At 38.4% G+C, this 22,316-nt stretch overlaps 1 protein-coding gene across 1 annotated transcript in view; it reads left to right on the forward strand.

The window, feature by feature from the left end:
- The window catches only part of RFX3 (regulatory factor X3), a 232,094-nt gene that overhangs the window by 203,999 nt on the left and 5,779 nt on the right, over positions 1 to 22,316 (forward strand). The window contains exons 18-20 of the mRNA XM_045840638.1: positions 376 to 529; positions 17,724 to 17,766; positions 21,237 to 21,486. Coding sequence (XP_045696594.1) covers positions 376 to 529; positions 17,724 to 17,766; positions 21,237 to 21,475 — 436 coding nt within the window. The 3' untranslated portion in view covers positions 21,476 to 21,486. The remainder of the gene's footprint in view (positions 1 to 375; positions 530 to 17,723; positions 17,767 to 21,236; positions 21,487 to 22,316) is intronic.

Raw genomic sequence — 22,316 nt, forward strand, 5'->3', positions numbered from 1 at the left:
TTCCAAAAGTATACAGCAATGTCACTATCATGCAGAGGTGGTAACACGGTGTTTACCCCTCAATTAAATTTTCACTTTAAGTTACCTTTTTCTTATGGTAGTGTTATCAACCTTTCAAAAATTTATATTCAATTCTGACCCATGTGGGAGTTTAACAGAATCACCAGACTTGACTATGCCACTATAATAGCCCTTTTACCTCCCCCTTTCAAAGAGTTGAGACAACTTCTTTCAACCAATGAAATTACTGCATGGCAGGTCGTATGCTATACCACCCTTTCAGACTTCAGCTTAACTTCTTTTAAGAGGAAAAGTACATAGAACTCAAATCCTGGTCGCTAATATTAGCTGCATATGTCTTTTCTCTTGAAACAGCTCAATGGTTATTCGGGACTTAACCTTACGCAGTGCTGCTAGCTTTGGCTCCTTCCACCTGATTCGTCTACTCTACGATGAGTATATGTTCTACTTAGTAGAACATCGTGTTGCTCAGGCAACAGGAGAAACACCCATAGCAGTCATGGGCGAGGTAAGAGAAGCTGAGAGAGCTTTGACCCACAGGGTTTTTTAAAAAAGGGCCTGAGTTACATTTTAAACTAAATATATTATTTATTAAAGCAATGGTTCCTAAACAATAAGCTTTAGACCATGAAGGGGCTGTGGATTAATTTCAGGGGCTTCTTTAATCCCTTGGTTCATAGTAGTTTCTTAATCAAAGGATTCTAAAATTATAGGTTATATCATGTGAAAGTTCATGTTTGAATATGTTATAAAGGCAGTTATGTAAAAGAAAAGTTTGAGAGTCACTGGACTAAAGAAGACAAGCTAATAGAAGGGAAAATAAGATTGATGCTTCTAAAAACACTAAGGGTTGAGAATACAGAGAAAAAAAATAAGTACGTATTTTGTAGACTCTTTTGCTCAGTGTCCAAAAATCAAAATGAAGAAGGCAATGATGATATGATAGCTAACATTCTGGGGGCACTGGTATGTACCAGGCACAGTTCTAAGTCCTGTAATGTAACACTTAGCAGCTCTTTGAGATGGGTGCTCCTTTACCCTGTTTTACAGATGAGCATCTGAGATTCAAGATGAAAGCTAAGACACGGAGAGATTAGATGGTTACATGACTAGCAAGAGAGGTAGATATGGTTTGAATACTCTGTCAGTTTTTCAAAGCCATGCCTCTAAGCACTAAAGATGTAAAGAAAAAACTCTCTTCAGAATTTTTAGATAGTAAGCAAGATGTCTGATTTTCAACAAACATCAAAAGTTAAAACTCTGAAATTAATATAAGCAAGAGTTTGTTCATATAATTGGGGTAGATGCAAGTGTTCGGATGATTCAGCACTGGCTCATTTTGTTGTACTGAACTGGGGTGCTTGACAGTTTGCTGGGTTATACCAGGTTTGGCATTATTAGGAATGACACACAGCAGTAAAGAAGACGTGCTTTTTTAAGCTCCGTGTATATGCTAATGTAAATTGAAAAAATGAAAATATATGTGAGATACTTTTTCTAATTTAACAAATATGATGTAAAGGTATAAGTGTAAAAATACATTAAAATGCTTTAAGCACCCTGACTGGTGTGGCTCAGTTGGTTGGACATCATTCCCCAAAGCGAAGGGCTGCCCATTTAATCCCCACTCAGGGCACATGCCTGGGCTGTGGGTTGGGTTCCCAACCAGGGCACGTAGGAGAGGCAGCTGATGTTTCTGGCCCTGTCTTTCTCTCTCCCTTCCCCTCTCTGTAAAAATTAATAAATTTTTAAAAAATTTTTATAAAAATAAAAAATAAAATGAAATAACCTCAAGGACCTCTAAAGCATTCTAATATAAATAAAATACATGTTAAACCTATTCACAATATAAGTGAAAATATCTCTCTCTTTTTCAAAATCTTTTGTATGCTGATCTATATGTGTTTGTTTAATGTTTCTTAATGATTGTGTGAGATCAAGCAAGAATCACTGTAGCTCTTTGATTTTAATCAGGACATCGTGTGACCAGAACAGTCGGGGCTTATCTTAGATTTGACTTGCCCTTAATGCCTCTCTCCTTAGTTCTTTTATAGATGCCGGGTTTCAAAGTGCCCGGTTGGCATGTAGATTAAGTACTGAAAAAGCTCCCAACCCTGGGCTGAAAACTATGAATTAACATGCCTTTTTGTGTATTTAACACATTTTGCCATTCACCTCATATGCTTCAGAGCTTCATTAATACAATGATCAGGACAATGATAACAAGGATTCTCCTTAGCACCACGTGGCTACTCCTGATGCATGGTCTTTGCTTTCCTGGCATCTCTACGGAGCAAGGCAGTGGTCACGCACTGAGGTGTGAAGGCTGAGCAGCCGTTTCCTGTGCTTGTGCAGGCAGTTCTGGCTCACTGGAACGGAAACGAAAAGGCCTTACATAGTCAGTACTGCCAACTCACTAGTCTAACAGGCATTCCTTTTTTTTTTTACTATTATGAATAGTAAATATAAATATAACAGATTGTTAAATGAGGCAAACATATGATATGAATAAAATCTAGATCATAAAATAAGGAATAAAATACTTCCTGTAAGATCAAAGAGCTAAGCACACCTCTTGACTTCTTTGCTTACTATCTGTCCTCTTACCCAATTTGTAGGAGAATCCTTTGATCTACCTATGCTCATCCATTATTTAGCCCAGGCCAATTAAGATTAATTTTGTAGGTTTATCTCCCCATAAACACTGCTGTCCCAGACACCTGTTAGCCACAATAGACCAGTTGGTCATGGTCATGTTATCACATTGAAACTTTTTTGATTCTTGGGAAAAGAAGAAAATTCAAGAAATAGGAATGCTATTTATTTGTGTGTCTCTCACATGTTATATTAAGTCTGCCCTAGAAGTCAGATCAAAGGGAAAGGGTTTTTCATGTTGAGGCCCCTTAGGTGACTTTCCTTTCCAAACACCAAGTCCAGAAGTACCTATGCACAGAATGGGGGCAACACCTAAAAATCACCACAAAAACAGTAATTGTCGCTTTTTATTGAGAGCTATTATACGCTTAATAAAATTAAAGTCTTGATCTATCTACTAATGGCCTTTTTCCAGAAACAATACTACAGTGCTCCCTGGTGATTGTGCTGGATACCTGAATGTCAGTCTTACAGTTCTTTCTTTCTGGACCCCACATCCAACCAGTCACTAAGTCTGCTCATTACCCGCCCCACAGAGCAGCCAGTATCATCTTGCAAAACACACAAAGCTGATTGTGTCACCCCCACTGAAACCCTTCAGTGTCTTTCTCTTCTGTTCCTTAAACAAAATTCTTTCCTTGGTGCAGAAGGTCTGCCCCTGCCTCTTTGATTAAACCTCAGCCTCCCTCTTACTCCTGTTGCATTCTCAGTGATCTTTTTTATGTTCTTATTCCTCAAGCTTGTCTCATCATTAGACCACCGTGTAAATGGTTCTTTCTACCTGGAACTTTCTGCCTAACTCTTCCTTGCCACAACCCTAACTCCTGCTTTATATCTTAAACAGCAGTTGCTTAGGGAGGCCCAGTTCTATACTTTCTAATTTCTTTTTTTTTAAAGATTTATTTATTTATATTTATTTTTAGAGAGGGAAGGGAGGGAGAAAGAGAGAGAGAAAGAGAGAAACATCAATGTGCGGTTTCTGGGGGCCGTGGCCTGCAACCCAGGCATGTGCCCTGACTGGGAATCAAACCTGCAACACTTTGGTTCACAGCCCATGCTCAATCCACTGAGCTATGCCAGCCACGGCTCTGATTTCTACTTTTACTGTAGAACCTACACAATAGGAATTACATAGTTCTTTGTATGATTTGTGTAATTGAAGATTTATTGCCTGGAAATAATGGAGGACTTGGAGTCAGAAAAACTGACTTCTACTTACAGTTCTTTCATTTTTAGTGGCATAATCTTGGGCAAATCATGTTTACTTATATTGAACCCCAGGGATTATCTCAACATAACTTATTCATTTCTTTAACAAACACTTCTTACCTATTCTAGGCCAAACACTGTAACAATTAGGATATAATGATGAACAAGATGGATTTGTACCCTGCATTCAAGGAGTTTGAGTAGAGGACACATATTTTTATTTATTAAATATTCACATAACTACACAGCTATGAAGTCTGGTGATTGCTGTAAAGGAAAATCAAGGGGATCAAGGAATACTTAAATCATGAGGCACTTTTTCTAGCCTGGGATAGCCAGGGAAGGCTTCCCCCAAACGCAGCTGTTTAAAGTGATCTACAAGCAAAGGAAGTTAATCATGTGAAGACAGTGAGAACGTGGGGGTGAGGGCTGAAGACCACCATCAGCACAGGGAAGTGTGTGCAGGGGTCCGTTGAAATCAGGGCAAAAAAGGTAGAATTGGATTAGGATGGAAAACCAAGAAGTTAGGTGCCAGGCACTCTTCTAAGTGCTTTACATACATTAGTTTACCATCTCACAACAATAGTATGGGCAAATATTATTATTAAGTTATTTTACAGATGATAAAATGAGCCATAGAACCATCAAGTAACTTGCCCAAAGTCACATAGCTACTAAGTTATGAAATCAGGTTAAGAAATCAAGCAGTTTGATACAAGAGTCCTCCTTGCTGTTAATTACTGTGTTTATTACCTGCTACAAGATGGGGTGAAATTGAGCAAGAACAGTTCAGAAATCAGTGTGGGGAAACCTAGAAAATAGTCACAAGCTTTTGCCTTTATGGGTGCTTTATCTGAGAGAGGTCTCAGACAGCTAAATAGATTCAGAAGCAAAGAAAAAGACTTTCCCTTTAATGTAACTTAAGGACAATCAATGTATTGTTTCATTACTGTGAATAAATGAGTTTTAAAATTAACATTATTTACATAAGTTGAACAGGCCAGAGAGACCACTACATGTTTTACATACAAATACAGTACACAGTTGTACACTATATTACTTTTGCATTCACTGTAACATCATCATTTCAGTTTTTGAAGTGAAGACTGCTGGATACAAGAGCCCCAAATGAGACAGCATCCCAGCTCCCAGCTCTGAGTCTTATGTTCCATGTCAGGGTGCTACTATGTTAATACTGACTAGTAAGGTACTTAAAGCATTTGCCATTCCAGAGTTTCATCAGTATTACTACATAGATTATTAAAGGAAACAGATTATATTTACTACTAAAATTTATGCAATTTTTTAAATTATTTAAATGTTACAAATGTGTTCACAGGTCCTGTGATAGTGGTAAAATGTTAAGAGTAGGAACAAAATAAACAGGTTTCATCTCTTTGCACACCTGTTAAAAATATAATAATAATAAGGCTTTCTATGCAGCTCTGACAAGAAAAATTGGGCAGAAAAAAATATTCTTTTACTTGAATTTTATGACTGTTTGGAATCTGTTTGGAAGTTTATGGCATGTATGCTTTATTTTTAAAAAATATATCCCTGGCTGGTGTAGCTCAGTGGATTGAGTGCGGGCTGGGAACCAAAGTGTCCCAGGTTCGATTCCCAGCTAGGGTACATTCCTGGGTTGCAGGCCATAACCCCCAGCAACCGCACATTGATGTCTCTCTCTCTCTCTCTGTCTCTCTCTCTCTCTGCCCCCCTCTCTTCCCTCCCTAAAAATAAATAAATAAAATCTTTAAAAAAAAAGAATGTTTAAAAATATATATATATACATAGTCCATTAATATATTTTCCAAATCTATAAATTTTGAATGCTTCATAAAAGGATTCTCTGATAAACATTTTTATATTTAATCTGTTTTATTTAAATTCTCTTTATCATAATTTAATCACACTTATTTAATATTATATCTAAGCCACCTATATAACCAACTTTGTGAAATAAAAATAGGAACCAAAATATGGTTTTAATTATGAATGTAAGTATAAAAGGATAATATTTTAGTAATATTTTTAGGGGAAAAGTTGAAGAATCCTTAAGGATTTGCCATCAAATGAAAAATGTCATGGATTCATTCAAATTGAGGTACTCGGAGTAGAAGGGAAAAATCTTCAAAACCTAAAAACTGAAGAAGAGCAATAATTCAAGGACTTCTTGGTTTGACCTAATGGTGGTATTAAGTCAGTCTTTTAGGACAAAATTTGAGTGAAGAAGTCCAATTTAATAGATGTACAATCATGGTAAATAAGTGTGGATGCTTAAAGTAAAACAAAATTAGGGAAAATTAATTTCAGGAAACATTATTCTAGTGCAGCTAGGAAATAGATAATGTACATATGGAATAGTAGACTTATTACAGAATATTTTAAAAGGAATGAATCATATCACAAGTTAAAATAATTTGCAGAAAAAACACTATTTTGGAATAGTACTAGATGAGAAATGTAATGCCTACTTGTCCAAAGTTACATTTATTACTTATAATAAAGCTTACTGTTTATTAATATTTTAACTGAGGATTGAACTGTGTCAGTCAGTGCACTAGGTGTTTTGCATTCTCATTTGATATTCACTATAACCCTGCAAGAGATGTGCTAGTGTCCCTGCTTCACCCATGAGGAAAACAGTTGGAAAGTTGCCCCAAATCAGAACTGCTAAGTGCTTAGAGCTAAGTCTAGGAAGTAGGACTCACTCCAGATAGTCAAATGGGCTCAATCAGCACTTTAATTTTTTACCATATAAACTGCTTGGGGACAGTTTCAGAACAGGGACTAATTTTTATCTTTACAGTATAGCTTCCCCCAAAACACACACACGCAAACACAAACCAGATGCTAGCGTGTCAGCTGTCATTATTTCGTTCCAGGTTTCTTTTCTCTACTCCACAGGATGCACCTTGGTAGTTCTTAACTCCCTTCCCCTTTCTACTTTTTGTTAGTAGACATTCAAAACATTGCTACTTGTAAAGGTTTTCTTGTTACAAAGAGAACACATTTTCACACCCCAGCCTCCATTGTCTCCAGTTAATAATTTGCAAAAAAATAAAGGTGGTATAATCAAAATGAAGGAGTACTTGCGTAATGTAATAAACTAATGCCATGGCTTCCTGTTGAAAGTGGCTTTAAGGGGAGGCTGTCTTAGTTTAGGAGCACCAAGGTTCTTTATTTTCAACCCAGTTTTATTTATGTGAGAGATACACTGGCAGGCCCAACCCTGACATTTGCAGGGCCTAGGGGACCCTATGTCTAAATATTTTTAAAGTTATCAAACTGTAAGTGAAGTCTGTTCTATCCACCTAGGCTGATAAGTATATCTTGAGAACAACTTGGGAAGGCTGGGTTTAAATTTTACATTCTCAGGATCCTCCTGAATCCATTCCAGAAAGTGGTGCCCTGGAAAGAGCCTGCTCCTAGCCCCACCTCTGGCCCCTGGACCACTCATCTTCCTTCACGTGTCGCTCCACAGCCTATAGAATGAATAGCTTTGTGCTCGTGCTCATGGGCTCCTCAGCCCAATGTTTAGATTTTGTCCACCCTTTGCAAATAGCTGCCCCTCTTTGGCTATTCCTTCCTTCTTTGAAGGGTAGACTTCGAGAAGAGACCTGCATAGTAACGGGCTCAGGGTCATTGGGCAGGGAATTCTGGGGTCACAGATAATAGGATTATGGTTTAGGGAGTAGGGGGGAAACCCAGGCTCCAGGAGGGCATCTACTTGGCCCAGTCAGTTCCTTGCACTATAAGGAAGGCACGGCCACAGGAAAGCCAGAGCAGGACTCTATATAGTATGGAGCTCAGGACAGAAGACTTCTTGTTTTGACCAAGTGTTCTATTTCTGAGACTGCTTTTTTCCTCCTAAGGCCTATATTCTTCACAACCTGCATGCTCACTCATGGGGGCTCTTAGAGATTCGAAATGATATAAAGGTATACCCACTGCTTTGTTCTCAGGGGGCAGAGAGGTACAAAAACAAAGCTTCAACAGCTGGAATCATGATGAAAATATGCTACCTCTGGACAGAGTGGCCAAAAGCACTTGTTGTCAGGATAGCCAGCTAGCCTGAAGGGCTGGACCAACAACAGTTGTAGGGCAGAAGTCGTCTCGGTGTGAAGCGGACTGGCAGAAACCATAGCCTTCTTAGCAGTCTTCAATAAAACTATTTGGAAATACATAGAAAGATACAGGGAAAAGGTAGCCAAGGAACACAAGATTTTACCAAAAATGGAACATTAACATTCCTTGAAAATTTTACAAAATTGAAAATTGCTTTAAAGTCTGCAACTGTTTTTTCTAGTTGTGAAACACCATACCAAAGCCACTGTAAAATACTTTGATTAATTTGGCTCTATTTGGAAGACTTGAAGAAAATAACAATGCTTTGAAATCCCTTGCAATTGAAATTTCAAGCTGTTTCTCTCCACCATCAAAAACATCCAAAATAGTTGTAGCTACCTAATCCTTTTGTCATTGGTTATACTAACTTTGGTTAATAGAACTGAAATTATAGGAGAATGCTCAGATATGTAAGATTTGTAAAATTCAGAACATTACAAAGTTAAGCTAATGTTCAGAGATTAGAATTGGGTGAGGAAGTGTCAGATCTATATGTGAACCATCTGCTGCTCTAGGGAAAGCTTTGAAGAGCCTTACTCCTTCACTGACTTCTCAGAATAGCAGAGAAGGCAGCAGCTGCTTAGGCCAGAATTTACATGCTAATAGTCATCTGAGTTGGTCAGCTATTTCTGGTTGTGTGATCACCTCCATTGTGTCAAGCATGCATGTGTGTGTACACACACACACCCTGTTCATGTTATAAATGGCTTGGTCAATATGAATAAGCCAACTTCAACTTCAGCCCTAGATTGAGTTTATAATGTCCATAACCTTAAGTCAGAGCCTAAGGAACATGTCCATTCTCAGGCAGAGAACTCCTTATGACCTTACAGTTGAATGGAATTATAGGACTTCAAAAACAGTATCTGACCATTGAGTTTTGAAGACAATAGACTCCATGTATTTCATGTATCAGGAGAACTCAGGCTCAAAGGATCACTTGGTAGAGCTATGGTTCAAACCAGGTCAAGCTGGCTCTGTACCCTAGTATTCCTCCCATATGTGCTCCACACCCAGATTTAAATTTATATTTCCTGCTTAATACCTCTGGAACCTGGGCAAGTCACACACACACACACACACACACACACACACACACGTGTGTGTGTGTTAATTTTGAGTGTTAATTTTCTCAACAAAATAAGCATCAGGATCATTGCTTCACACAGCTATCATGAGGATTAAATTAAGTAGGTAGGTATAGGTAAGTAGATGGGGGTGGGTAGGCAGACAGGCACATAGTAGGTCCCTGATTTTGTTAGCTTCATTTCCTTTCCCTTTCTTTTCCATAAGTCTATAAATATCTGAAGCTGTGAATATTACTCAGGAGGGACTATATTTGATTCCCTTAGACTCCAGATTAGATTTCTAAATATTGCTTCTGCACTGACAGTCCAAGTAATAATGTGTACAACAAAACCATCACTTTTTACACTGCAAAGATAAGTTTAGAACTTGAAGTTAGTAAAACAGTAACATAGAGGCATGGGAAGGCTTCAATAATTCTACATTGCAAGGGGGGGAAACAGCCTGTAGGCAGTTTGTGAATGTTAGTCAAATGCTTCATGGAATTACAGAGAATCCAACAGCATTGTTTGGGATTTAGTGGTAATCAGAGGCAAACTAATCCAATGCTTTGTAGAACACAGCCAACAAAATACAATAAGAAAATAAGTCAATTAGAAAAGAAGATGGCAACATTAGGGAAGAAGCATAAACATAATTAGCTCTAACTTGTAATAAATCTTAACTAGAGGGAATGAATGAGTGAGTACTTGTGAAATGGGGAGAAAGGGTTACATACAGGGGTAGGCAAAAGTAGGTCCACAGTTGTACATCTGTGAAACAGTTTATTCCTGTATTCTTACTTATTAATTATTGCACTCTTTTCCATACAAACAACTGTAAACCTACTTTTGCCCACCCCCCATGTAATTATAATATGTAATTATATAATATATAAATAAAATTTATTCAAGTTAAATTAAGGTAAAAGTAAGTCCTAAAGAGACATCTTAGTCCAACCATGAGACAGAAACCACTTCAGCAAATGTTATAGCCTTCTGTTATTAGTGCCAGTGACAGCTTAACAATTTTCTTTCCAGAGCAAATGATTCATGGGCAAACACTGGAAAAAATGTACATGTACATGTGCATACATTTTTCCCTATATACACATTTAAAGGTACCACTGCTGGAAGAGCTGGTCTCCAGCATCAGACCAGAGCATGACTTGGTTCTGAATGTAGGTAAAGCCCACTCCTAAAGAGTGTGCTGAGGCCTACACACTAGCCTTTTCTAGTTCAGGCTTTCAGCTGTGCGGCCTGTCAGCTGTTGACCTTGGTCCCCAGGTCAGCAGGAAAGCCTAAGGTCACACGAAGTTTGCTTTGTGGATTCTGCCTGTGGTCATTTCGTTCAATTAACCAGCCCTGAGCATACTGGCTTCTGGCTACTGGCCTCTGTGAAGCCTGAATCCTCACAGAACCATTGAGTAGTGCCACTCAGTTTTGGCAGGGCTTTCTGAGGCCTTGGGGCCGCTTGTGGTGCTATTTGTTGGCATGGGTTGAACCCATAAAACTGTCCAAAGACTGGGATGTATCCTGTTCCACAGTGTATAATTTTAACATTAGAGTTAAGATGTGACACTTGGGGATTTTTTGGTCCCACTACAAAAAGCTGTTTCAGGAAATCAAATAGCTTTTGATTTCCTCAATTTTGTTTTTTACTTCTTTGGCTAGAATGACTTCCCTGCGTATCATTAACAACTTTTAGCTCTGGGTTCCTGGTCAACTTTTTGGATGCATGGTTGGTTTCAGCAAACCTGGACCTTGAAATGCATGCTGTAAAAAACATTCAGACTAGTAGAAAATTGTACATAAAATTCTAAGTCTGTAAATGAAAAATAAAGTACAAATGCTCTTAGTGACAAATATATCATAAAACATGAATTTATGCCTACATAGGACCCCACCCTGATCCCAGTGAAAAATACAAAACAAACAAAATTGAGGAAAAAATTACTATGTCCTAAACAGCTTAACCTGGAAGGTGTGTTTCCTTTAATAATAGAGAAAAATGACCAGTGGTCTTACTCAGGCAGATGTATATTTTTTTCTTTCTTTTTTCCACCTTTCAATATTTTTCTTTAGGAACATGGTTTTCTTTTTTAATTTTTTTCTATTACAATTTGCATTCAGTATTATGTTGTGTCAGTTTCAGGTGTACAGCATAATAGGCAGTTGTAAACTTCACAAAGCATTCTCCCTGGTATTTCTAGTACCCATCCAACACTATCCATAGTTATTACAATATTATTGACTATATTCCCTGTGCTGTACTTGACATCCCCGTGACTGTTTTGTAACTACTAATCTGTGCTTCTCCGTCCCTTCACCCTTGTACCCACTCCCATAACCCCTGTCTCTTCTAGCAACCATCAGTCTGTTCTCTGTATCTGAGTGTGTTTGTTTTGTTTGTTCATTTATATTGTTCTTTAGATTCCATATATTAGTAAAACAATATGCTACTTGTCCTTCTCTTACTGACTTATTTCACTTAGCATGATATTCTCTAGGTCCATCTATGCTGTCACAAATGGTAAGACAGCATTCTTCTTTCTTTTTGTGGCCAAGTTATATTCCATCGTATGTACATACCACAGCTTCTTTATCTACTTGTCTATCAATAGGCACATGGGTTGCTTCCCTATCTTGGCTCCAGGCAAATGTTTTTAAAAAATAGATGTGTGGTAGTCAGTTCAGTGGGCCTCCAAAGATGCCTACATTCGAATCCCTAGGACCTGTGACTACAATGGGTCACAGATGGAATTAAAGTTACTGATCAATGGACCTTGAAATGAAGGGATTTTCCTAGATTATCTGGATGGGCTCACTGTGATCACAAGGGTCTTCAATAGTGCAAGAGAAAGGCAGAGAGCAGTGTCAAAGTGATACGGCAGGAGAAAGGCTTGAGCTGACATTGCTGGCCCCGAAGGGGCCACACCAAGGACTGTGGGCAGCCTCCTCAAGCTGGATGAGGAAAAAAGAAATTTTCCCTTAGAATCTTCAGAAAGGAACACAACCCTGCCAACACCTTGACTTTAGCTTAGTGAGACCCGTTTTTGGAATTCTAACCTTCAGAATTTTAAAACAGTATGTTTGTATTATTTTTAGCCACTAAATTTGTGGTAATTTGTTACAATAGCAATAGGAAACAAAACTAAAGTAAGAAAGTGATATTGCTCTGAATGAAGCCGTTTATTACTTGTGGGTCGTAGACTCTTCCTCCAGTATATTGTTTTCTCTTATTTCCTTCTCTTCTCAACATACGTTTTACCATCATTTCTCCCTTGATAAGTCTACCCTGAAGAGCTTCCTCATCTGTAACTACTCCCCCTTTGCTCTTACCAGTGAAGAATTTGTGCTTTTGGGCTACCTCCTCACAACTGCACCTACCATCCAAATTCCTAAATTCGAACGTACCTCCCCCTAGGGAGGCTTGCCTCCCCTGAGTTACTATGACACATGTGACCTTTTTCCTGGTTTCTTTTCTTTTCAACCTTCAGCACAATCTCTTCTTTCATTCTAGACTTCTTCGCTGTTCACCCACTAATTCACACAATTAAACACCAGCCTCAATCCGTTACTGTTCATATGTGCAAGCCTCCATTGAAAAAGAGGAAGATTAGTCTCCCAAATGGCCTCCGCTCTTTAAGAGTTGACCCATGGTTCTTTCCTTGTGACCTTCCTCAGTTGTTGCCCATGAGTCCCACTAGCTCTTAAAGCCTCTGGTTCCATATCCTTCCTGTCACCAAGGTCTTCACACCTTAAAGGCAAAATCTTCCATTCCTGTCACTGTTTGTGAACTGCAGCAGATCTCTTAGGATTTATAAGCTCTTCTCCTAGCCAGGGGTCAGCCCATCTTCTGTTTTGTAAATAAAATTTTGTTGGAACACAGCCCCACACATTCATTTACCTATTGCGTATGGGTATTGACACTATGATGGTGGTTGAATAATTGTACTAGGACCATAGAGACTAAAATATTTACTATCTGCCCCTTTATAACTGAAAAAAAAGTTTGTTAACCCCTGCTCATGACCATATATTTTGAGAGAGAAAGAGAGAGATTGTATCTGTACCTGTAAATCTACAAATTTGGATATATTAACAAGTGTTCTAGTAAAATGCAGTTGCTACAGGGAACACCTACCTGGCCACCTGAGATGATGTGGCTGTGATTACTCACTAATCTTTTTGTCCTAAGGTAAACTCTTCTACAGGGGAAAGTGCCTCAATGAGTAGGGTTTTTATACCAGTCCCTGGACTCTCCCACTTCTCCCCTCAGTCTCTGTGTGTGGGCCTCCTGTGAGCCCTCTCCTGTTTGCTGTCAAGGCTCCCTAACTTCCTCTGCACTGTTTCACTTTCCAAGTGTTGTCGTATGAGGCTTGCCTCCCTCGCCATGTAGAGTTCCTGCTGCCGGATCTAATGTGCCATGGTCTCTCAGTGCACCCGCGGGCTGCATTTGCCCCTTCTGAGTCTGACTCTCTCGTGGTGCCTGTGCTGAAAAACAGGTATTAGGCCTCACAGTCCTGTAATGAACCTCCTCAGCTGCTCAGCCACAGGCCAGGGTCACTCTTAGGGTGTCTCTCAATGATCCTGTCTGTAGTTGCATTGGCTGTGCTGACCAGGTGCCCATTTACACCTCATGGCCATTACTAGTCTTATCATGAATTTATGGTCTAGGCTCTCACTGGCTGACTTGACTGTCGCTTTTTCAATCTGCTATTGTCCAGAAGGGTGCTCATTGTTATGACCCCTTGTCAGGACATGGAGGAAGTGGTTTCTAGGATTGCATGTCTTTTATCCCTGAAAACAACAGATATGCTTTCTCTGTGTTCCATTCTATTTCTACTTTTATAGCATTACTTATTTTTCTGTCTACCTGACAGAATTTTAATTCTTACATGCATCAAAGGCCATATGCTTTCTAACCCCAGAACACATTTTAAATCCCTTAATTTATATTCCTTCCTCCATGTATGAAACCTACATTCTCTCTCTCTCTCTCCCCCTCCCCCTCCCCCTCTCTCCCTTACACTCTCCCCCCCCCCAACCCACCTTTCCTTCCCTCCTTCCCACCCCTCTCTAGTTTCTAAACTGAAGATTAGAGTATCTGGTCTCAAATCTAACATCATTGTATTTCTGACATAATATTAGACAAATCAACTCATTGTTTTCAATAGCTGTAAGATTAAACCTAAGCTCTCTACCCTGTCAAATATATGTGTTTTCTTTTTCGTGAGGCCTCAATGAGGAAACAGATTCATTCGTTTGGTATTTATTCAGCCTTTAGTGTTTATCAGGTCATGTTTCTCAGATTTGGGGATATAGTTGTGAAGAAGACAGATAGGGTCTGTTCCTACCCTCATTGCACTGGCATTAGGACTGGGAAGACAGATATTAGATGAGGAAACAAAGTGAGTCTTGGGTGCTGTAGGGGCTTTGAAGAAAATGATGGAGAATGACAGGAAAGGCGATTCTTCGGCTATATGGAAAAGCCTCTCTGAGGAGGCCATATGGAGAAGGTGATACTCGAGGTCCTAATAGCTGAGAGCAAGCCCATCATGTACTGAACCACAAAAGTAGTCTTTATCAGCATAAGCTGCAAGGTGTCACCTCTGTGAGTGGTACCCCCTCTGATCCCTTGGGCGGTGGGGAAGTTAGAAAGCAACAACAGGTTCTTCCTTTCTGGAGCTGTAACTTTACAGTGATCTCTGTACTTTCTTATAAACCTCCAGTTTCGCATCCAGATTGTTTATCTTTCCTCCTCTTCTGTTTCTGGCTTGTGCTGGCCTAATCGCGGAGCCTGTCCTCTGGTCCCCATCCGTGACGTCGTCTGGCTCAGGCCTACTCACAGTCCTCCCTGCCACCAGTCGTGGTTTCACCTCCCACTCATTCCAAAACCCCTGCAACCGATTTCCCTTTCTAATAACCCTGTACTTCTAAAACTTCTTGAAGGTTTCCAGGTTGCCTCATTTTTGGTAAAACTACCTATCTTCATGATATAAACAACTTCTGATATCCACCTCTGGAAAGAGGGAATATTTTCAGGTTGAGCTGACTGGAACTGGCTGGCATAGTGCCTAGCACATAGTGAGTTCTCAATAAATATTTATTGAATAATGAGTGAAAGTGAACAAGCTGATTCTCCTAATCTTACTCAAGCTACCTAAAGGATTACTGTGGCTTTTTTTTCTCAATTACATGTATATTCTTTACTCACATGTAAATGCATATAAAAACCTTCATTTTTAGCTATATAGAGTATCAAAATCTTACCACTTATGTATAAGATATTTTAATTTTTAATCTTCTCTCTCCATTTGCTGTTCAGGTGAAATTTTATCATTGATCCTAGAGATACCTAGAGGCACTGGCAGTGTCTCTAGGATTTGTAATGGTGTTCAGAACAGTGTGTAGCCACAAGTACACAGAATTTAGCGTGCAAATGCATTTTTGCTAACGATAATAGCAATTGCTGAGATTTCAATTGTTTGGGTCTTTATTTTTGGCATCCTGAATATATCCATTCAGGATGCCAAAAATAAAGACCCAAGATCTGATATATCAGATATATCCATTTAGGTTAAGCAGAAACTTTCTAAGGAAAATCTTTGTGTTGAGGAATTTGTCATATTTACAGTTAAGCAGCAACTAAAAGCAGTGTTTCTTCTAAAGAAAGTTTCCAAATATGTCCAGAGTATGGTTTTTGACTTTGTGTGGTATTATTATTCATCAATGACAATAAAAATTTACTCTCAGGTAATTAGTGGAATATTTATTTTTATAAATATGGTGGTATGTTTAGAATTATCACTGGCAACTTGTTTCCAGAGCTGGATCTTAATTGTTAAGTATTTATTTAAAAGAAACAAAAATCTTCTTGAGTTGTATCAATTAGAAATAACTTGTAAATGATCCCTTAGCTTTAGAAATGCTCTGTTTGTAGTTCTGTAATATTTAAATAATACCAAAAATAAGGAGTCTCATTGATTTTTTTTGTTATTTGTATTATATTCTTTAAATTCAAGAAATGTTATGTAATTTGAACTCTGAATTTTTTATTTTGACCCATATGATCAGTACCAACTTTAAAATGACAGTTCAGGGTTCATGATTTTATCATGTTTCCCTAAGGGGGATGCACCTATAAAGTAATGGGACTGTCTTCCAAACATACTAGAAGTCATCTGTCAGGGAAGCCCTTGTCCCCTTCAAAGCAGTCACCTAGGAAGGCCACGCATTTGTTCCAGTGATGCCACTATGGCTTAAAATGTTGTGGAATGCCTCTTTTTAAACTGCCTCTGAACTGCTAAGAGATAATAAAGGGTATAATGACATTATTTTAGTACCCTAAATTGGGACAGATGAATTTGATCTTGGTGAGTAGTCAGAAATCATGAGGACCAACTACAGCGAATAAAATTTGGAGTGCCATTTGGAGTCACGATTGATGTAGGATAATAAGATGGGCTTTCTTGAATAACATGGTAACTGACTCTCGAAATTGTTGAAGAGGAATTCCAGAACCTTGGACCTTGGAATAAATGTATAAGCTCCCAAGGTAGCTACTATGAAGAACAATACATGTTTAGATTTAAAAAAAATGTGTATGTTTGCAAAATAAGATCAGTTTTATTACTTTATAGACATACCTTGTAGATGAAAAAAATACTCCTATCATGGAACTCTTTATAAGCAAACTTCTGAATGTAAGTAGAATTTCTGTCTCACCTCTTTAAGTCTCTTGAGAAATCTGAATTTGTAATAATAACTTAATCTGATCTTGAGCTTTAAAAAAATGCAATGTTTGCCATTTAAAAAGTAGATGAGTTTAGGTTTTACTTCACCATTTTCTGATTCATTTTGTTATCTCTGTTCTTCAGTTTTTTATTTAGTGTACTCATCTTTGTTCACCTTGAGACTCAAAATGTACTTTCTCATTTTAAAATTATCATCAACTTCTTGAACCAAGGTAGAAGATAAAGTCTAGGCTGAAGGTTATTAATTGTTTCATATTATTTTAAGCTTTTTTTTGCATTAGTAATGAACAGATGCCTTTCTTTTTTTAAAGTGGAACTTCATTGTCCTATTAAATAAGAACATCAAATTACACATAGAAAAGTCTTTTTATAAAAGTAAATACTCTCAACTTTGGAGCTTCTATTATGTTTTTCATTGCAACTGATAAAAGCTTAAAAAACAGAATTCAGCCAAACAGCTGGACCACGTGTTTCTAGTGTAGACTGCAGGTGGACTCGTGGGCTGGGCACGGGAGTTGAGCTGATGCATCCTGCTTTGTTGGTGCTTTCACATTTATCCACCACATCTTTGTTCATCCCTGCTGCCAGGCCCTTATTTCTGCACTGCTAAGTTGAAATAATAAAAGTAAAATGAATGTGGAAGGCAGAGAAAATTGTTATCCTTTGGCAAAGTGGCTAAGACAGCTAAATTGTGACACAATTTAAAGTGTTCAAATTTGGCAAGTTTGATTGAAAAATTACATGACCTGTGTAGTTAGAGAGCAAAATGGTCACTAGTTTATAGTTTTAAAAAGTCATAGTGTGGTGTCTTTTTTTACCACAGACTGAGAATATTCTTTTATTCTGCCTGGCAGTAACTTTGGCACAAATGACTCTTGTTTTGCAGTTTGGTGACTTAAATGCTGTGTCTCCTGGAAATCTGGATAAAGGTAAGAATTGAAAATAATGTGCATTGTCAAGGACTTTCTTTGACCAGGAAATTCTTATAGAAGAAAATGTGGTGTATGTCTGTGGCCCTCATATTCTGTGGAAATGGCATACAGTCCTAGATGAAGATGCCTATGTCTTTGGAATCCTTCACTATTTCTCCATTTCTATGTTTTCTTTATATGAGGTGCCTTAAATGCAAGAATTAAATGAAAATGCTGTTGCAAGCTCATTTTGACTTTTTGCCTGAAATTCATTATAAGTGACACATTATTTCTATCTCCAGAGCCCTAGAGAAAAGTGATAAAATTGGTCAAAATATTTTTATTCAAGGCCTACCTGGCAAGAAAAAAGATTCCTCAGCCTCCCTGTCACCACTTCACACTTTTCAGTGGAAAAATCACTCAAAAAGAGCAATGATGTTTACTGTAAAAGCAAGATCAGTAGCGGTATAGATGAAAAGGATAACATATGTTCATAAATTTTTAATACTTTGTTTATGCAATTGCATTCATCCCTATTTTTTCTTAAATTTTACTACCAGCATCGCCACTCCAGGGTGACTGACAATAGGATATATGTTCCTGAAGAACCTTTTGCTCTACAAAACCACAGAATAAAAGGAATAGGGTTTAGGGGAAAATAAGGTTAGAGTAGAGCAAATACAAGCAAAACAAAAATTGCTATAAAAAATACCAGCCTAGTTTTTATAAAAATGTAAAATTTCTGGTAAACAAACACTGTAGAAAATGTAGGCCTTCAAAAACAAACAAAAAAGGTTTTAAGCAATTGAGTTCTATAGTCAGGGACCATATGCACAAAGACTAGTGAGAACCACACTGTCAGCCCCTCCTGGATGCAGGGGATACAGCCAGAGCCAGTGGGCACCTGAGGCGAGAGGAAGGACTTGGGGAATCTGCACTTGTGCAGTGCTGTTTTCTGGAGCGTCCTGTTCTAGGGACTGGGCCCAGCTTCTGTGCCTCCTTGGTGGTAGCGAACATTAATGAGCCAGGGAACATCACCTATGAACCCACAGCACTCCCGTGTTGAGCTCCTATCGGTCTCCACCAATTGTGGATGCATTCATTCCTGTTAGAGTGACCTACATAGTAGCAAAGCAGGAAAAGCGGAAAATGATAGCCCAGATACACTGTTGCTGCAAGTACATACTCTATATGAGTAACCAGATAAGCCTCAGAAAAGTACATCAGTTATGAGATGATGGTTATTTGTAATTTCAGAGCAAGAATGGTGGCAGTTGGAACCCATGTCCAATGTCAGGCAACCCTGATGGCGCATTGACTCCAGAGCCTCGTGACCCAAACTTGGGGGTTTCCCTGGGTGCCCAGAGGTGCAGTAGGAGTGTTGCTATGTGGCCAAAAACTGAATGGCAGCCAGTCTTCTTTGTAAAGTGCTGAACCAAAACAAAGCTTTCAGTACACTCCAGCAGCACCAAATTTTAATTTTTGTACACCAAGTGTTCATAATCACATCAGGTTTCCCAGAAATGTTTTCAAGTCTTTATAGGTGCATAAAATGTCTATGGAATTGTTGGCCCTCAGGAACTGGACAAAGGGCTCTCTTTTGTGGACTGCTCTGCAGCCTGCCCAGTGGCGCCGTGTCACCCCCATGTGGACCACGCAGACATGGCCTGGAGTACTGGCGTTTGTGCAGCGCATCCCCCATTGCCACCCGTCCGCCTGCAGCAGGCAGAGGAAGGGGCTTTCCTCACATTCTCTTCACTGGCCTGCCATCTTGAAATTATTTTTTTTCCTTTCAGTGCTTTTTGTTTTGTTTTGTTTTGCTTACTATTATTATTTTGACACTGTTTCTCGGGCACAGGAAAGTAGGTAGACAAAGAGCTGAGAAGCAACGGGATTTACCTCACATTCTCTGTGTGGCCCTGCTGATCCCATCCACACCTGGACCTGATGCTTCTAGAGCTACACAGCCAAAGGGTGTGATCAGAGCCTACGGCTGGAATGGGAAAACTTCAAGACTTTTTGTGGACTCTTTCTACAAAATGGGAATATTAATGTTTTTCCCAATAATAAAAGTAATAATAGCTCTGTATAAAAATTTCAAGTAATCCAGAGAATTGGGAACTGTAGAAAGTAAAGCTTCATAGTCACAACTTTTAAGAGACTGCCAGCATTAAGAATTTTGTGTGAGGATTCTTCCTTTTTTTGTTTATGTGTATACACAAATGCATTAACAAAAGAAAGTATCACACGCATGTTTCAATTACACCTTCTTGATGAAGCAAGTGTCTGCCAATGCATCCTCCCTGCAGCCCACCAGCCCTTCCAGTGTGCTCGTTCTAACAAATCTAATATTATCAAGTCCATTTTCCATATAAAATATGTGGACAAGACGCCTTTTGCCTCATCTGAGAGTTCTTCTGTATTTATCACTTAATGATGATCTATAGACATCATTTCCAGTCATTATATCTAAACTCTACCTTTTAATTACATATACCATTTCTCAGGAGATTTTGCTCCTGGCAACTGTGTATGGCACAACTGTATGTTATGTGGAAGTCCCTGTTACTCCTAACCAGTGTTTTCTGGAACCATCTTTGCCCCAGTTGATAATAAGAACAGTCAAGGGGCTCCTTACTAGTAAGAGCTGCACTAGCAGGGACTTCTGCGGTAGGTGTAGCCCAGGCGGTAAAACTAGACTCCACCTTAGAAAGAGTCCAACTTTGTCTGACTGAAGAGCTACTCGGACATGATGTACCATAGGAGAGAATGTCATGGAGATTCGACGGTGCTTCTACAAGTCACTGCAAGTCAGAACATAACGATAAGTATAGACATTAGAGCATTTTAATTGTAGATGAGGTATTTGATGTGATTATACATTTGTCTTTTTTTTTTTTGGTAAACACTAAAACATGTTGAAAGTGAAGTAGAAAGATTTTTAAGGCAAAAATATATTCCTCGCTGTTTAAAAATGATCGCTCATGAAGAGGTATTCTCTACACTCTTCTGAAGAGAATCTTACACAATAGTAAAGCTATGAGAGCATTTCTCTCTCTACTTTTGAATAGTAACTATGCGGCTGGAAAAATTAAATGGTATTCCTTTATAATTATGTTTTAGTTAATATAAAATGTATTAAAATTTAGAGGTAACAGTTACTATATTTAATACATTTAATTTCCAGAAATGAATACCAGCTATTAACAGTGAGTATCAGTGTTGCCAGGAATGGAAATTCATTGTGCATTTTTAATTTGATACTACTGCTTCTGTCTTTATCATTTTTATAATAAAAATTAAAGGCCTACTTAACATTGTGATCTAACACATTCGTGTGCACCAAAAAGTCTTTATAGTAACCCACGCTTATACATGATATCATATCATTATAGGTCTCACCTGTTAAAGTGTATCTAAAGCATGTGTTGATTGCCATTTTCCAATTTGCCTTTTGGTATTAGTCTTGGCGTTATTTGTTTGTGCAGATGAAGGCAGTGAAGTGGAAAGTGAAATGGATGAAGAACTGGATGACTCTTCAGAACCTCAAGCCAAAAGAGAGAAAACCGAGCTGAACCAAGCATTTCCAGTGGGCTGTCTGCAGCCTGTTCTTGAGAGCAGCGTGCAACCGAGCCTCCTGAATCCGATGCACAGCGAGCACATCGTCACAAGTACTCAGACTATCCGACAGTGCAGCGCTACAGGAAACACCTACACTGCAGTCTAAGGAATATTAAAGTGTGTTTTTCCAGCTAACTTTAACCCTGTTGATATTGGGCTTAAGTTGAAAATTTAATAAGCCTGAAGGTCAACTGTTGTGGAATTCTATCTGTGCTGAACATTACCTTTCTGGAGTTGTGAAATGGAATGGGTGTATGTATTTTGCCAGGTCTTTTTTTCTTTTTTTTAATGTAAACAAATGATTTGCCTCTTAATAGTAAGAGTGTTTTTTTTTTCTTAGTTTCAGGTGTCAAGAAGGATTTTTACAACACTTAATATTTTTGTTTTCTTATAATTAAAAATAATTTACATTTTTGTAGTTTAAAATATTTTATTGTTGATTGTTAGTCTTGGTGTATTTCATGTGTAAGTTTTTAATTAGATGCACTTCTGTGAAATATCAAAAGAAATGAATTTCTTTGATTTACACTGGAGGCATGCCCATTTGGCAGCAGATGCATCAAATTTGCTTTTGAAAGGTGCTTTTCATTGGACAGAACTACAAGACACTATTTTGATAACATTTTGGAGTATGGAGAAAGAATACAGAGCATTTTTATTATAGTGCTAGAGGGTTGGGAAGGTCATCTATTTTTTCTCTGAAGAAAAATTGAGCTGTGCATTTATCAGTTCGGAGTAAATGACAGAAATGCAAGACATTATGCTAATATGTACATAATTTGTGTACATAATTATTAAATCATGTTAATGCAAGCTTCCGTTAAACACTGAATTTTAACTGCGATTTGCATACCAATTCCTCTGTTTAATGACTACTGATTCTGTATTTGGGACCACTGCACAGATGCACTCTGCTGTTGAGTGGGGCTGTTATAGTTAGATACTGA

This window comes from Phyllostomus hastatus, unplaced genomic scaffold (genome assembly GCF_019186645.2).
Source record: "Phyllostomus hastatus isolate PE091 unplaced genomic scaffold, TTU_PhHast_1.1 phas_contig_34, whole genome shotgun sequence".
Lineage (NCBI taxonomy): Eukaryota > Metazoa > Chordata > Mammalia > Chiroptera > Phyllostomidae > Phyllostomus > Phyllostomus hastatus.